The sequence below is a fragment of the Macrotis lagotis genome, chromosome 3 (genome assembly GCF_037893015.1).
Source record: "Macrotis lagotis isolate mMagLag1 chromosome 3, bilby.v1.9.chrom.fasta, whole genome shotgun sequence".
Classification (NCBI taxonomy): domain Eukaryota; kingdom Metazoa; phylum Chordata; class Mammalia; order Peramelemorphia; family Peramelidae; genus Macrotis; species Macrotis lagotis.
The window spans coordinates 294,269,272-294,286,535 of record NC_133660.1 but is presented as its reverse complement, the minus strand read 5'-3'; the positions used below and the strand labels follow the sequence as shown (position 1 = coordinate 294,286,535).

Sequence of the window (17,264 nt, the reverse complement as noted above, 5' to 3'; positions counted from 1 at the left end):
TGGTTCTTTGGGGCCCCGACCCCCCCCCCCCAAGGACGAGGCACAGGGCTGGGGCGCGCAGGGTTTATTGAAGCCAGCCCCCCCGCAGCGGGGCCCCCCGAGCCCCCCGGTCCGGGGCCCCGCTACGTCAGCACGTCCACCTCCGTCTCCGACTCCGAGGACGGATCGGGGCGCACCGAGGGCCCGCGCCAGGGCGCCCGCTCCACCTGGGCCGCCCAGTCCCCCACGTCGATGTCCCCCTCTTCCTCGGGGCTCCGGGGGGAAGGGCCCGGCTGCTCCGAGCCGTCGGGCTCCGGGGACGGCGCGTCCGCCAGGACGGGGGGCTTCTCGTAGCCGGGGTCCCCCCAGGCGGGGCAGGGGGGCGACAGGCCCCCGTAAGGCGCGTGGAAACAGCCGGGGGACGGCGGGCAGAGCAGCGTGTCCCCCCGGCCGCCCGGCGGGGGGCTGCCGGCCCCGGGCCCCGAGGCCCACGCGGGGGGCCCGGCCGCGCGGGGCGCCGCCAGGGGGCTGAGGCCCGGGTCCTTGTCGGCGGGCCAGAGCTGCAGGTCGGGCAGGCACCACTCGTCCGCTTCGGCCCAGCTCTTGTCGGTGCCCGGCAGGCCGTAGCTGGGGGTGCTCCCGAGGGAGCCCGCGGCGGGGCCCATGTCCGAGCCGCACAGCATGAAGTCCAGGATCTCCTCCAGCTCGCTGGCCGCGGCGGCGCCGCTCAGCCGGTACTCCTCCGACTCCTCGGGCTCTCGGGGCGCGCCCAGCAGCGGGGGCAGGGGCTCGTAGGGCCCCCCGGGGCCCGGGCCCGGCGCGGGCCCCGACCCCTCCCCGGCGGGGGGCTGCGGCTCCGGGGGCGCGGGGGCGGCCGGCGGGCCGGGGGCCGCGTCCGTGTCCGCGGCGGCCCTTGTGTCCTGTCCGCAGCCCGGCCCCGCGGCCCGCTGGCCCCCGAGGGCGGCCCGGGACGGACACTCCTGCACCACCTCCCAGCAGCTCCCGTTGACGATCTTGCGCAGCTTGACGCGGCCCACCTGGCCCTCCTCGGCGGCGTCCGGGCCGGGGGCCCGGGCCTCGGGGCTCCGCTTCTGGGGGGGCAGGGGAGGGCTGCGGACCCCCGCCGCCAGGCCGGCTCTCCCCGGGCCCCGCTCCTCCTCCGCCGCCTCCTTGTTGAAGGTCTTCTGCCGCCAGAGACGCCGGCCGGCGGGGGCCGCGCTGGGCAGGGCGCCCAGGGGCCGGGCCGGACACACGTCGGGGGACAGCCTGGGGCGACTCAGCCTGATCTTCCTGGGCAGCAGAGGCTCGTCCACCGGCGGGCTGGCCGGCAACAGCTCGGCCGCCACGGGGCCCGGCGGCCTGTTCTCTTTGGGGCCGGGGGCCTGGCTCTTTGGCGAGGCGCTTTGGGCTTGGGGTGGGGGGCAGATCCTGGCCTTCGCCTTGACCAGAGGGCCCGCTGCCGCTGCCCCGGGCTCCGCGGCCTGCACTCTGCTCTTCTCCCGAGGACCCTCCTCTTTCCCCAGGAGCTTCGGCTTTCCAGCCCCGGGGGCAGGAGCTGCCTGGGGAGGGGGCTGCGGAGTTCGGGGCGGGGGGCTGGGCCCCACCACCCGGGCAGAGATCGGGGCGCCGGCGGGAGGCTGCAAGCATTCCCGATTTAAGCGTCGCCCCTGCGCCGCTCGAACCAGCTTCCCACCTTCCAGCTGCAGCGACTCCAGCTCCGACACGCGGAGCTGGCGGGCGGCCAGGAGGACGTCCTGGGCTTCTTCCCGGGAGACCTCCATCTCCGAGGTGTAGAGGAAGTCCACCAGCTTCCGCAGCGTCGCGATCTTGAGGCCCCCCAGCTCCAACACCACCTTCTGGCCCTGGGCCGGCCACTCCCGCTGCAGGCGCTCGGTGAAGAAGGGGCTGCAGGCCGAGAGGATGCAGCAGTGAGCCGGGACCGCCTCACCTGCAGGGGAAGCGACAGGTCAGTGTCACCGGGCCGGGGCTGGCCAGTGGGCAGCACACACCCCATCCACGAGTCTTAAGCGGAAGGGGCGCTGGAGTCACTAGGACCTGCACTGCTGGAAGGGAGGCACACTTGTGGGGCCCCGGGTTGGCTGACTCCTGGCCAGCACTCCCATCACATCCCAAACCTTCTAAGGAAAGCCCTGAGCCAAACAGAACAAAACTGGACCACCGAGGTCAGAGAGAACCACCCAAGACCATCTCTCCAGTCATGACCAGGCTGTTTAGAGACACAACTCTCAGGAAAACCCATCCACTGTGAGCCCACCCCCATGACATCAAAGAAAGTAGAGCCCACCCACATGTCAACAAAAAATATTGTTAACATCTGTTTTCAAAGTAGTAGAAAATGGGAACTTAGGGGCTTTCTCTGGGACCATTTAAATTACGGTACGATGAACATAATGGAATATTATTGAGCTAAAGAAAATGACAAAAGGGGTTCAGAGGAAACTCAGCAGATGTACAAACTGAAACAGGGAAGTGAGCAGAACTAAGAACACCTTATGTGATGTAACAGTAATAAAGGGAAAAATAGTTTTTGAAAGACTGTCAATTCAAGGACAAATGCCAAGCCGAGAACTTGGAGAACCACCACTCACTTCCTGCCAGAGGGATGACCAGTTTAACAGGACAGACGTTTTCAGACAAGTTTTTGCTGAACCATGCATGCTTATGAGACTTTTGTTGTTATTCACTGTAACTCAAGATAATAAATATGTGTATAAATAAATAATTCTACTTGCCAAGACTCCTTACTTATTACTAACTCATCTATCTACTTCCTACCAGATACCTTCTACTCCACCTCTTTTCTGCTTCTCTTCCTCCCTGAAAAATGTAAGTCTTAAATCTGGATTCAAACACAAGCTTCCCAAGGAATGGATGGGGGCAACTTGGTGAGAGAGCAGCCCATTTATAAAGGAGCTGCCAAGAACCCAGGGAGAGTGGTTCTATTATTATCATCACCTCCACTGTACAGGTGACAGGTCCAGTGCCCTGCCCAGGGTCCTAGGAGAGTTTGAAGGCCTGACACAAACTCAAATCTGACTACCTCTGTGAAAAGCTTGTCTGTTAATAGGTGATTAAGAAAGGGTGTACTGACAGGTCCAGTATCCAGATGGGAGGATGGACTTTACCCGGCTCAGATCACACCTGGAGTAGTGTACAGTCCCAGCCATGTTTTAGAAAGGTCATTGACAAGTTAGAGCACATCCTGAGGAGGGTGACCTGGACAGTGACCTGCCCTGAGCTCATGTAATGAGAGGTTGCTTAAAGAAATGTCCCCCCAGGGGCAGCTAGGTGGCGCAGTGGATATCAATCTTGGAGGACTGGGGTTCAAATCCTGTCTCAGACACTTAATAATTACCTGACTCTGTGACCCTGGGAAAATCACAACCTCTTGCCTTGCAAAAACTAAAAAGAGAAATATCCCCCCCCAAAATTTACCTGAAGGACTTAAGGAAGTTGATCTGTCTTGCAAGTATAGGAAGATCATCAAAATGAGGAATTTGTTTTACTTGACTGCTTATTTATTATAAGAATTTTCTTTTTCATTTTTGCCAATGAACAGGAATGGAAACAGAAAGGAGAGAAAATAAAAATTTTGTTCAATAAAAAACTGAAATTAAACAAATAAAAACAATGGGTAAACAGCCATTGCAATAGGCTTTAGAGAGGATTCTTGGGCTATGGATTGGACTAGATAGATGGTCAGTGAGGTCACTCAAAAAGGACTTCACTTTGACCCAAATTTGAAACTCTTGCCTCGTAGGCTTATGTTTCTTTCATTACAACATTATTTTGAAATGTAATTAATATAGTGAGGCTAAATAATATATATATGTGTGTATATATATATATATATATAATTTAATGTAAAAATAGGCAATGCAGTATCCTCAGTGTCTGTGTAAAGTCAGAAGATCTGGATTTGAAATCTGCTTCACAAATTAGCTGTGGGACAACTTCAAAGACCTACCAGGGGATCAAATGAGATTGAAAGCTGAAGTTCTCTGTCAACTTTAAAGGGATACAGAAACATCAACTATCATTATTAGTCATTAACCTATACGAAGTAGGAACTCCTTACAGCTGTATGATATCATATATTTTATGCAGTTCTGAGTTTCTAAACTTCTGTGCTGTGTACTGGGCTTCATGTGTCATCCAGGGCTTCTATAAGATTTCCAAAAAATTCCCATTTAATTTTTTATACTGGCCCAATGGAGAAAGTTGCAAACTGGAAGAGATAACTATATACCTCATATCTTAAAAAATAAAATTGAACCCTCTTCCTGAAGAGGAGGGAAATGGATGAAGAAGCAGCAACTTTTACTCCTATGAATGATGAGCTGCAGAAGCTGTCAGGTAAAAAAAAGAAATCTGGTTGGTGACTACCTACTGAAGGAAACTCAAACAATCATCTATTGACATAAGAACAACTGAGAAGTCTGTTGTCTTCCTGGGGCACTCATCTACGTCATAATAGAGAACTTTCCAAGACTTGTACAAACGTGACTATTCCCCACCCCTGGTGATTCTTGTGGGCACAAATGATCATAAAGATTACAAAGTCTTGGGCAAGAAACTGGGGACCACAGGGGACACAGGTGGTGTTTACCTCACTTCTGGCTACTGAAAGCAAGAGATAAAGAAGAGGAAAACTTATTTGTAAAGTGAACAGTTGGCTAAGATGATGGTGTATGACAAAGGGATGTGGATTTCTGGATCATGGCTTAACACATCAAAAAAGGTTTCTGTCCAGGGATGGAGGGACCTAGAAAGAGTTGGTAAGAACATTTGTCTGGTATCCTACAAATATAAGCAGAAAGGTTTTAAGCAAAAAAAAGATGGATCAGGAGAAAACCATACATATGTATACATATCTACCACAAAAAAAGTAATTATAACAAAAGAAGAACATTGAGATCCCCAGAAGTTTGCAGGAGATAAAATTTAAGAAAGAAACTAGTAGAAAAATCCCTGGCCTCCAGTATCAGTACATAAATGCACAAAGTTTGGGCAATCACTACAAGGAACTAAAAGCCCTAAAGCAAGAAAAGGAATTTTGCCCTCAAAGGTCTCATTGAGGCATGGTATGATGATGCCCATAACTAAGGTATGGTACTGGAGGATAGCATAAAAGGAAGAGAGTAGGCCAGCACTAGAAGATAAACTAAGGTCAAGGATCTAAGCTTGGAGGAGATACCTTGGTTCTACATTTGAAGGGTAACCAAGAAAATGAAGGCTCAACCTCATTTTATGAAGAACAAGGGAAGAATTGGGGGGATATTTCATTGTGTTCATGAAAAAGAAGCATGAGATCTATTCCACATGGCCCCAGTAGGCAGAATGAGGAACAATTAAGGTAGAAAATGGAGAAGAAAATTTGGTTAGTGGTCCAATCATTTAAACTCCTGGAGCTATCCAAAAGTGGAATGATGCCTCCCGAGATGGAAGGTTCCAGTCACTGGAGAGAGGTCTGTAGCAGCTCAGGAATTAGAAGTTGTGGCCACCAGGTGGTGGCAGAGAGCACAAAACACCAGGCCTAGAGAGTTGGGAAGACTGCGGATTCCTGAGTTCAAATTCAGCTTCACTTCCTAGCTGTGTGACTCTGGACAAGTCACTTCACCCTCTTTGCCTCAGTTTCCTCATCTGTCAAATGAGCTGGAGAAGAAAATAGTCAACCACTCCAATATCTTTGCCAAGAAAACCCAAGCGGGGTCACAGAGGGTTAGATACATCTGAAAAATGATTGAATAATAAGTTGGATATGAAAATGGTTGTAGGTTGGATGAGATGGCCCCTGAAGTTCTTTCCAATCATCATATTCTGTGATTCAGTGGAATCTCATCTCCAACACTTAGTACTTTTGTAACCTTGGGCAACTCATTTAACTTCCCTAGGCCTTAGTTTCCTTATATGTAAAATAAGGGGGTTAGACAAGATCATCTCTGAAGTCCCTTTCAACCCAAGATCTATGATCTTATGATCACATGAGGGAAAATTTTAGAATTAAAGGAATAAGAATAGTGCGAATAACTGACTAGAGATTAATGAGGTAGGCAATTCCAGCCAAAATGGCAGCCTGAATGGGGTTTGGTCAACTAGGTTCCCACAGACCTACTCCAGCAAAATCCACACCAAATAATAATCAAGAAATCCAGTGAAATGTATGTAACCAGGGTATTGTTTTTCTTACTTTTTCAATGTGGAAGGAGGAAAAGAAGGTATAATCTTCATGAAATTAAAAAAAAATTCTTAAAAAAAGAGCAAAGGTACATGCAGACTTGAGGGAAGGCATTTGTGTAACTGTATGTTACTATTCACTAAAGTTTAAGTTTTCATCTTAACATATGAAACTAGATGGGACAGCTAAGGGGCATGGTGGATGGAGCATAGGTCCTTGAGTCTGGAGGATTTGAGTTCAAATTCAGCCACTGACACTTAATACTTAGCTGGCTGACTGTGGGCAAGTCACTTAACCCCATTACCTTGCAAAAACTAAAAAAACCAAACCCTAAAACACATGAAACTAGACTCATTGTAAAATAAATACCCCTAAATCATGGAAGAGTGGTGGGTTTTCAGCATTAAAAGTATCTGTCTTTTAAAAGTCAATTTATAAAATTACCAAATTGTATGTATTAACAGGAACCCACAGTCTTTTATACTTCTTTATTGTTCTTTATATACTGAAGCGTTTATCAATTTCTTGTTGATTGTTAAATTCACAACTATTCCAAGTGAGTATGTCTCCCCAAGAACTTGAGAAAAAAAATCAACTAGCAACCCCTGGGCAATAGGGAAGAGGGAAGGGGAACATAAGCCTAGAGTCGGCTTAGGCAAGCACGGCCTCCCAGAGCAAGAGCAGAAACATTTCAGGGCTGCAAGGTTCTCTTTCTGAAGTCTCAGGGAATAGTACCAATCAGTACTCCGGGTCAGAACAGATGACCCCAGGGCTCTAAGGTCCCTGTTCAGAGGTTGGGTAACTAGAATAAGACCAAGGAGGATCAACCATTCTATCCAAAAGTACACATGAGGCAAAGCCTGCCTTCTACAAAACCAGAAAACTTGAGAGGTAAGTAAACCAAAGACTGCAAAAATCTAAAAATTCTATAAAAATAAAAATAAACAATTCTGTTATAACAGTAGAGTAAAATAATTAATTTTAACAATTAATATCCAAAAGAAGTGAGAGATAAAAAACAAATAGCTTAGAAGAAAAAGTGGTAAACTTTAGCCAAGTGATGGATGGACTCCCTGAAAACCAAGTGTTAAACAGGAAATTATCCACTCCAGCGACAGCAAGAAATATTGGAATTAAACTAAGTGAGTGAAAAAAGAAAAAGTAAAATAACTGATATTAAAAAAGGTGACCTAAAAAAAAGATCAAAAGGAAATAATTTATGAATCAATATTCTTCCTAAAAGCCATGCATCATCTTAAAAGAAAAACTGAGATTCTAATCCAAGAAACCACATCTGAAAACTGCCTAGATGGATCAGAAACAGAGCAAAGGAACCCACTCATCACCGCCTGAAAGAGACCTCCCTGCCAAAATCCAGAGCTCTCAGCAGCCAGAAGTCAACAGTTCTAGAATCAAGGAGCTAGGCAGGGCCATCATGAAACCTGGCAGCTCCCACTTTAAAAAAGAGAGATGTTGTAAGTACAATGTTTTAAAAGGCAAGAGACAAGCTTACAGGTTATTTTCTAACTTAACCTGCAGAATTAAATATAATTCTCCATACACAGGAAATGCCCTTTGGAATAGAGAACTTTCTCAAGAAAAGTAGCATTCTGAAACCCAAACAGAAAGTCTGAAGGAATCTAGAAAGGGAAAGTAACTGGAGCATCAAAAAGGGCGTTACAGAACATAATGCTAAGACTGGAATGGGGAAAAGAAACTTTAGAACTTTGGAGTCTTTAAAAGGGTATTGAGAAAGTAAAATCTGAAGAACAGAGGACCTGGGAAGGAGAGATGGAGGGTTGGTTCTGTTCTGAAAAGGAGAAAGAAAAGGGTGAATAAAAGGAATACACTACTTCAAAAAGGAGAAATAAGGTAGTACCTGACATTTCTCCTAACTGGGGTGTATGGGAAAAAGTCTAAAAAGTATGGAGGAAGGAATGGGAAGAGAGTGAACATGAGCTGTAACCTCAGTCTTACATAAAATGTAAACAGGATGATGTAGAATTACATCAAATTCAAGAGTTTGGATGTTTATAAACTTGTATTTTGAAGTCCTTCAGTCTGAGAGTAGGAAGTGAGGAAAAGACAAAAAGATGAACTCACTGAGGAAGGAAAATGTCTAGTAGGTTGGTAGGTAAGAGGTCTAAGAATCTTAGACTCTTAATTGGGTGATATATATATATATATATATCAAGCTTATTCAGTCCATATATATATATATATATGTGGGTTCCTGTTAATACATACAGTTTGGTAATTTTATAAATTGACTTTTAAAAGACAGATACTTTTAATGCTGAAAACCCACCACTCTTCCATGATTTAGGGGTATTTATTTTACAATGAGTCTAGTTTCATGTGTTTTAGGGTTTGGTTTTTTTAGTTTTTGCAAGGCAGTGGGGTTAAGTGACTTGCCCACGGTCACCTATATATATATATATGGACTGAATAAGCTTCCCAGGACAGGTTAATGTTGGTAAAGGAAGAGTGTAGAGGGACATGGCAAAGGGGAGCAAGGAGCATCTGATGTTGCCATCTTGAATATCATCAGGGAGCCTGAAAGGGGATCAGTGCAGCAAAGGAGGACCAATGATGCTCTATCAAGAGGGCCCCAAATGTCCATGAGGACAAGAAGATGGACTCTGTGAGAAAGGAAAAGGGTTAAGATAAAAACAAGTTTCTTATTTAGGAAGCAGTCTTTCCAGAGAACACAAAGGGAGGGGTGGGCATGCTGAAGTGGGGGCAATGAAATGGGAATAAGGGAACAAGGGGGAATTGGATTTGTTCAATATCAAAACAACAAACAGTAAACATTTCTTAAATGGATAGAATAGAACAAAGTTCAGAAGGAAACAGACAAACAGGATAGTTTTGAAAGTTGGTATGGACATACTTTTAAAAAAGAAGCAAAATGAAATGGGATATTTTTGTGTTGTTATGTACATGGAAATGCTTGTTTTGGTTTTTATATTAAAAGTTTTAAAAATAAAATTGCTTTAAAATGAATGTAGGGGCAAACTGAAATGATATAATTTGTGTTTTAATGGATGGGGGGCTGGGCTTGGAGAAAGGGAGACCTGAGGTCAACTCATGACTTAAGATGCTTATTAGCTGAGAGGCCCTAGGAAAGCATTTAATTTTTTGGTAACTCAGTTTCCTCATCTGTAAAAATGAACAAAATATATAACTTTTCTCACAGGATTGTTGAGTATCAAATGAGAAAAGATGAACTTCTTTATAAACCTTAAAACACTAGATAACATTATCATTATTATTGTTGCTGTTACTATTGGGGGAGGGAATCAGAGAAAGTCAGCAATTTGCAAACAACAAAAATAAAACATTTGTCAATGATCATCAGATTGAAGAAACTGGCAATTTTATCTTTAAAGCAAGCTACAGGCATCCTAGACACACATACACACATAGAGAAAGAAGAGAAGTCTGGCCTCAAGTTGAGCTATGGGTGACTTTACTTATCCAGACATCTCTCTCTCTACGAAAAGCAGGCTACCTTTCTTCTTTTTTTTTTGTTTGCTTGAAGATTTTATTTATTTTGAGTTTTCCCCTAATCTTACTTCCCTCCCCCACAGAAGGCAATTTGTCAGTCTTTACATTGTTTCCATGGTATACATTGATCCAAACTGAATGTGATGAGAGAGAAATCATATCCTTAAGGAAGAAACATAAAGTATAAGAGATAGCAAGAATCAGACAATAGGATATCAGTTTTTAGCAGGCCACCTTTCTTAGCCTGTCTTCAAAAGTAGAGGGTTCACCAAAAGGAAAATTCTACTCTGGATTTGGTGTTCAATCAGGGCTGTTTAGATTTAAGGAGGTGGAGATGTGGGAACCTTAGGAAACTACCTGACCACTTTTTTTCCCTAGAGCTGACGAGGAAGGAGAAGAAAGATAGCCATACTCTACCAGCAAAATCTGCTAGCAGTTTTCAGGGCAAATATAGGTAGCATCCCAAGGACTCAAATTTTATAGTCAGCCTGGGAAGGAAGATTAGGAAATTCTGTGGATAGAAAGGGAAAAAAATTCAAATAAGGAGGAAAATTAGGAGCTGTGTGAAGAGACCAATGTAAAAATACTGGGAACATATCCACTTAACAATTTCCAAAATTAATTAGTTTAAAAAATTAACTTTTGAAAATGGCTGTTTAGAGGAAAGAAGTAAGGAAAGGTCCCAGAGAATGCACACAAAAGGTTCTGTCAATAGTCTCTAGGGTGCTAAAGCGCAGAAAGAATTGAGGTTGCCAGTTTGAGTACTGACAAAAACAAAAAGGGGTTTTGTTGTTGTTTTTGAGCTGTCATGAAAGAGAGAGAAGAGATAGCTGAGCTGCTTGGGATGGGTGCAAAGATGCTACCTGATAGCAAGAAAGACAAAATGAAGATTTTGCTTGTTTTTCTCTGCGAAGGAGAATGAATGACCTCTAGATTGGAGAGGAAGGAACAAACACGTCTAAGAGGGAATTGAAACTCAGGAAAGTCATATAATTCCTGAGCCAATGTCAGTAATCTCTGAAAGACTGGTGAGAATGGAGAAACTGAAGTCCTGGAGAAGGGCAACGGTCTCTTCAAAACAGAGAAGAGAACAGCCAACAAACTCGAGGTCAGTGACTTGACTTTGAGTCCTGGGAATATTCTAGAAAGGGTCATTAAAGAGATGGTTAATGAGCATCTGCAAAAGGAATGGGCAGATCCAAAGAGCCAGCAGGGCTTCATTAAGAACAAACTATGTTATGTTCACCATCTTCCCTTTTCTGTCAGGACTAGGAAAACAAAAGAATGCTAGAACTGGCCTTTACCTAGATTTTGTAGCTCTCACTAACATTTCTTCTTTTTTCATTTTTTTTTAAGATTTTTCAAGACAGTGGGGTTAACTGGCTTGCCCAAGGCCACACAGCTAGATAATTATTAAGTGTCTGAGGTCAGATATGAACCCAGGTATGCCTGACTCCAAGGCTGGTGCTCTATCCACTATGCCACCTAGCCGCCCCTCTCACTAACATTTCTACAGGGCTGGTCCAATGGCATCTCATTTTATCCTCCCACCAATCTAGGGAGAAAGGGGCTATGAATATTCTCTTACAGATGAAGGTGGTGTTTAAGGTTTTATTAATCTATGAGGGTCTCAGACTGGATTTGAACTCAGGTTTTCTTGACTCCAAATCCCAGTTCGTCCATTGTACTGAGCAATGCATTTGATAAAATATTTCATCTGATTCTTGTGGCAGACCTGTAATTGATTGAATGACTGGAATCAAAGAATCACAACAGTTGATGGTTTGGTGTCTCTTGGCAAGAGGTCTCCAGTGGAGTGCTGTGGGTCGTCTTTGCTAGGCCCTTCATTTCATATTCAGAGTGTCCCAAAATCTTAGTTTAGGCTAAGCTATTAGAGAAAGCTTAAAGGCATTGAGTAGCAGAGCTAGGATTTAAAGCCAGATTTTCTGATTCCAATCCTCAATTTGTTCCATTCTGCCATACCCTGGGATGTTGAACATACTTATTAATGCCATGGATAAAGGCAAGATAGCATGCCTTTTCAAACTTGTAGATAACAACAAAGCTGGGAAAATTAACACAGCTAAAAGTCAAGCTCAAAAATGATTTTTAATAGGCTAGAGTCTTCAGGTGGCTCTAATAAGGTGAAATTCAATGGAAACTCTCATAATTGGATTCAATAAACCAATTTCACAAGTCCAAGGGGAGGAAGATATGTAATTAGGCAGCAATTGTTCTACGGAAGATCTGAGGATTTTAGTGGACCACAAGCTGAGGCTGAGTCAGCAGGGTGATGTGGCAGTCCAAAGTGCTAAGGCTATCTTGGGCTACTTGAGTGTGGCCTCCAGGAAGGGGTCAGCCCCACTGGATGCAGCTTGGGTCAGACTCACAGCCCATTAGTTAGACCATCCCCTAGAGCAGCATGGTTGGTGGACCTCTTTCAAGGGTTCAAAAAACCCTGGCGGGGGGAAAGGGTGCTAATTTCAAAAGTATTTTTATAATAAATGTTAAGATATGATCTGCCTATTAAAATACTCCCTTTTCCAACTACAGATCTGTATAAGGGCAGATTTTCTTCATTAACAAAGCAATGGAGCTAAGTGACTTGCCCAAGGTCACACAGTTAGGTAATTACTAAGTGTCTGATTTGAACTCCTGATTCCAAGGCCAGTTCTCTATTCACTATGCCACCTAGCTGCCCCATGATTCACTTTTTTTTTAGATTTTTTTGCAAGGCAAATGGGGTTAAGTGGCTTGCCCAAGGCCACACAGCTAGGTAATTATTAAGTGTCTGAGGCCAGATTTGAACTCAGGTACTCCTGACTCCAGGGCCGGTGCTTTATCCACTATGCCACCTAGCCGCTGACTCTTTCATCTCCGGCCAAGGCCTCCTCTCCATATTCTGAGCCTTTCTTTTTTTCCCCCACTGGTTCTAGATCCAGGATCAAAACTGTTCCCTGGAGAGAGTGTGGTAACCTATTCTCCTATGGCACCATTCCCTATTCTCTCTCTCTCTCTTTTTTTTTATCCACTTCGTCACCTAGCCGCCCCTCATTCCCTATTCTCTAACTGTGGACAAAGGGATCTCTTTCCCATTAAAATGTAAAATGTGGTTTAAGGACCAGGACTATCTTTGTTTTTATATCTAAATCTCAGGGCTCTACTCAAGCTCAACTTAATCTAATGAAGATCAGTGGAAGAAACAAGGATGCTTATCTAGAAGAGGAAAAAAAAATGGGGCGTTTAGGGGGCTGGATGGGCAGGTACAAAAGTCATCTACAGGTATCACTTGTTCTGCTTGACCCCAAGGGCCAAATTAGAACTAGGTAGAAGCTGGGAAGAAAACTAGAAAAAACATTGTAATAATTAGAGCTAACCCCAAATGAAATGGGCTGCCTCAGGAAGTGTGGGTGCCTCTCACTAGAGGTCTTTAGGGGTCATGTGCCAAGCATCTTCAGATACAAGACAAACTAGATGGCCACTGAGGTCCCTTCCAACTTTCCAATTCAGTGATTTTGCCCAGAGTCCTCCTTTGCCCAAAGTTCATCCCCAAAGGGTTTTTCTACCCTACCAACCAGCCTCTTACCTTCTGCTTGCAAAAGAACATCACAGAAAATACCACTCCTCTGCTGGTGATGGAGTTGCAGAAAAGCTAAGCGGAGGAGCCTGGGGTTCCTGTAGAGGATTTTGGGATTCTCAAGAGAGCACATGGTGATAACCCCAAGCACACGTGTCTGTCTGTTTGTCTCTGTTCACAAATCAAGTACCTGGTGAATAAGACACGGTACTTCAGATTTTATTTATTTTCAGTTTTTGAGTTTTACCATTTTCCCCGTATTCTTACTTCCCTTCCCCCACCCCCAACAGAAGGCAATTTGTCAGTCTTTATATTGTTCCCACACATGGTACTTCAGAGATTTGGTTAGGCTTCATCTATTTTTTTTTAATTAAGAAGCACTGAGGGGAGAAAACAACTCGCAATGTACTGCTGTTCCCCTACAACAACCCAGTCAGATATCAGATAAAAGTTTTGTCCTCTGCCCCCCCCCCCAACCCGGGAATCGAATCAGGGTTTCTCTCCTGAATCCGAACTCCACTAATTCCAATGGCCTCTAAAGATAAGAGATTGCTTGGTGGTCTACAATCAGTGGGATTGGGTCCAGCTGCCGGAGATGCCCCTCACCAACATACACGGCAGGAAATAAACTCAACTCCCGATCTGACCACCCTGGGCTTCGACCACCTCATCCTTCACAAAGAAGTCCCTGGGTACCCGGCAGCCTTTCCAAACAAATGGACCTTAAAGGAATCTTTGGAAAGGCCACTTGAATTGTCCTAAGAGCCAGCCCTGCCCTTGGGTGGGTTCAGCCTGGCATGTCTGCACGAGCCAGCAGGGGGTGCAGGGTGTTTGGGCCAAGCCAAGCAAGTCCCAGGAGGAGTCACCTGGAATGTTAGCGGGCACCAATCTTTATCCAGGGTCCACACATCTGCTTAGATACGATATTTGATCACTGTATTTCACTAATAACTTTAGAATCCCATGTCTCTCATTTGGGGCATTTAAAGCCATTCTTCTGGGAAGAGGTTCATCCCGAGGCTTCCCCGGCCTGCTCTGAGGCACAGAAACAGCTAAGACCCTGCCAGGAAGGAACGGGGCTGCTCCCCACGGGCCGACAGCAAAGAGGCTGCTCTGCCCACCGTCCTCTTGACTGGTTCTCCACTTAAGAAGTCACTGTCCAGTGCCAGTCTCCAACGTCCCCATTCTGCTCTAGCTCGGGAGGCCACTCAGACATTATGCACTTACTGTATACCAGGCTCAGGTCCCGTCTCCCTCACACCCAGACAGTCATAGACACAGACCTCCCAAGTGTCCCCGACTCTTCTATTGGCACCTCCACCCCCCAGGGGGCCCGTGCCAACTGACATCTAAGTTCCAGAGGCTTGTTGGGGGACGGAATGAAAAGGCGCAGCTGCTCCCCAGAGGCCAGAGGGCTGTGGGTGACGGGATGGGGGGCCGCCTTTGGGTAGGGCCTGGATGAGTCTGGGTGTCTAGGTGGGGTGTCCCCATGTGAGTTTGAGCATGAGCTTCTGGGGGGGTGTCACGTGGGGGTGTGACTGCGTGTCTATGTGCTGGGGGCGTACCTGTGGGGGTGCATTCTGTGGGGGGTGCATGTCTGGTCTCGGGTGCATGTGTGCTTTCTGGGGTGCATGTCGGTGGGATGCATGTGAGTGGGGGTACATGTCTGTGGGGGTGCATGTGAGTGGGGGTGCACTCTGGTCTCTGGGGTGCATGTCTGTGTGTGTGTGGGTGCACATCTGGTCTCTGGGGTGCATGTCTGTGTGTGGGGGTGCAAGTCTGGTCTCTGGGGTGCATGTGTGCTCTCTGGGGTGCATGTCGGTGGGGTGCACGTGAGTGGGGGTGCACGTCTGTGGGGGCGCACGTGAGCGGGGGCGCACGTGAGCGGGGGTGCACTGAGCGGGGGTGCACATCTGTGTGTGAGGTGCACGTGAGCGGGGGTGCACATCTGTGGGGGCGCACGTGAGCGGGGGGTGCACTGAGCAGGGGTGCACGTCTGTGTGTGAGGTGCACGTGAGCGGGGGTGCACGTCTGTGGGGGCGCACGTGAGCGGGGGCGCACTGAGCGGGGGTGCACGTCTGTGTGGGGGGGTGCACGTCTGTGTGTGTGGGTGCACGTCTGTGTGGGGGGGTGCACGTCTGTGTGGGGGGGTGCACGTCTGTGTGTGGGGGTGCACGTCTGTGTGTGTGGGTGCACGTCTGTGTGGGGGGGTGCACGTCGGTGGGGCGCACGTCGGTGGGGCGCACGCCCGCGGGGGCAGCCCCTGCTCCACAGGCGGCTCGGCACCTCCCGGCGCTGCTCACCCCGCCCCCCCGGCCCCGCCCGCGCTGCTGCCCCGTCCCTGGGGCGCGAGGCCTCCGCCGGGCCTCCGGGCGCCGCCCCCGCCCCCCCCCCGGGCCCCGGCCGCCTCGCGCTCCCCCAGCTCCCTCCCCCGGTCCGGCGGGCGCTTCACCTCGAGGGCCCGGGCCCGCTCCTCCTGGGGCGCCGCTCGCGCTCCGCCTGCCGCCCCGGGGCGCCGCGGGGCCCGGGAGCCACGCCGGGCGCGGTAGGGAGCGCGGCCCCGGCGCGCGGGGGCGCCTGGGAGGCCGGCGGGGGCGGGCGCTCGGCGGCGTCGCGGCCGGGGGGCGCTCACATGGTGCGGGCGCGGCCGGGGGCGGGGCGGGGCGTCGCGGCCACGTGGGCCGGCTCACATGGTGCAGGGGCGGCGGGGGGGCGGGGGGGCGGGGGGGGCTGCAGGCCGGGGGGGGGGCGGGCCACGCGGCTCGGGGTGGCCACGTGCCTTCCTCCCCCCTCTCCCCGCCGCCGCCGCCGACGCCTCGCCACTCGATTGGAGCGGGGACCGGAGTGGCGCTACCCAATAGTCTTCGCGGGGCTTCCGTCGAGACCCGCCCCCTCCCAGTCTGCCCGGCAACGCCGTTTCCATTGGCTCGGGGGCTCGCCAAGGCCCAATCGCGAGAGGAGAGCAGGTTTGGGCGGGAGGAAGGAGGCTCCGTTTCTCAGGCCTTCGAGGCGAGTGGCCGCGGCGGGACGGCGTCAGGGGCGTCGCCGCGGGGTCAGCGCGGGCTGTACCCGGGGCCTCCGTGGCCTAGTCCATGGGGGGAGGGGCTGGGAAGCCAGACCCAGAGGCCCGCCCCCGGGGTGAGGGCTTGGAAGCCCCCAAACCACCGCCGGGCTCTGGGAAGATGACCGCCTCCTGGGGGGCTTAGTGGGAGATGGGCCGGGCCGGGCCTTGGTCTCGGGCAGCGGGGGCGCGCCACACTGGACCGCAAATCCTGCCCCTCACCTGCCAGCCCCTTGACCCCCACGGCCCAAAGGGATCATCCTTGTTACAAGACGCAGTAGATGCGGCCCACCTCACGAGGCACGGGGACTGTTTGACTTCCGAAAATTGGAATTATTATTAATAATAATAATAATAATAATAACAAAAATAACAAATAGTGTGCCCCTCCTGGGATGGTTGTGCTGCAAACTGAGGAGGTCCTTGTGCATCTATTGCTCAAGATGATTATTGCATTATGACGATTATTTCGGTTACCACTGTGCCTCTTACCAGTTTGCCTCCTGTAAAATGAGGGGGTTGTATTAGATCCCTTTTTAAAAATAAATTGATTTTATGTGTAACGCATGTTTTATTATTTTAATGGATATTTTTCATTGATATTTTATTTTCCCACATGCTAGGGAAGTTTTTCAACATTGACCCATTTGCAAATGTATAAGCTTTGCATTTTTCTGCCCCCCATCCCCCCCACCCCTTGGCAGACCCCATCCTCCAACCATTCCCCCTCCCCAGGATTTCTCCCTCCCTTCCTTCAGCCCTGAGGGAAGGGAAAAGATTGGCCTCTTTCTAAGGTAAGGGAGTCCGCTGGGCAATCGATCTGGCCTTGGTCTTTGTGATCAGGCAGATGGCCTTTCTGGATTTTCACAGTCCGCGCCAGTCTCTAGCAGTTTTCCAGTTGGCGGCTGATTTCTGAGCTCCCACAGTCTGGCATCCTT

The 17,264-nt window shown here is 48.7% G+C and overlaps 1 protein-coding gene across 1 annotated transcript; it reads right to left on the bottom strand.

Annotated features, from left to right (window-relative positions):
- Positions 1-47: 47 nt before the first annotated feature.
- On the bottom strand, positions 48-15,814 carry BTBD18 (BTB domain containing 18). Its single transcript, XM_074231469.1, has 3 exons — positions 15,718-15,814; positions 13,275-13,455; positions 48-1,927 (listed from the first exon to the last, which is right to left on the bottom strand). The coding sequence occupies exons 2-3, from the start codon at positions 13,396-13,398 to the stop codon at positions 123-125; spliced, it is 1,929 nt and encodes a 642-aa protein (XP_074087570.1). The 5' UTR covers positions 13,399-13,455; positions 15,718-15,814; the 3' UTR covers positions 48-122.
- Between the last annotated feature and the right edge of the window lie 1,450 nt (positions 15,815-17,264).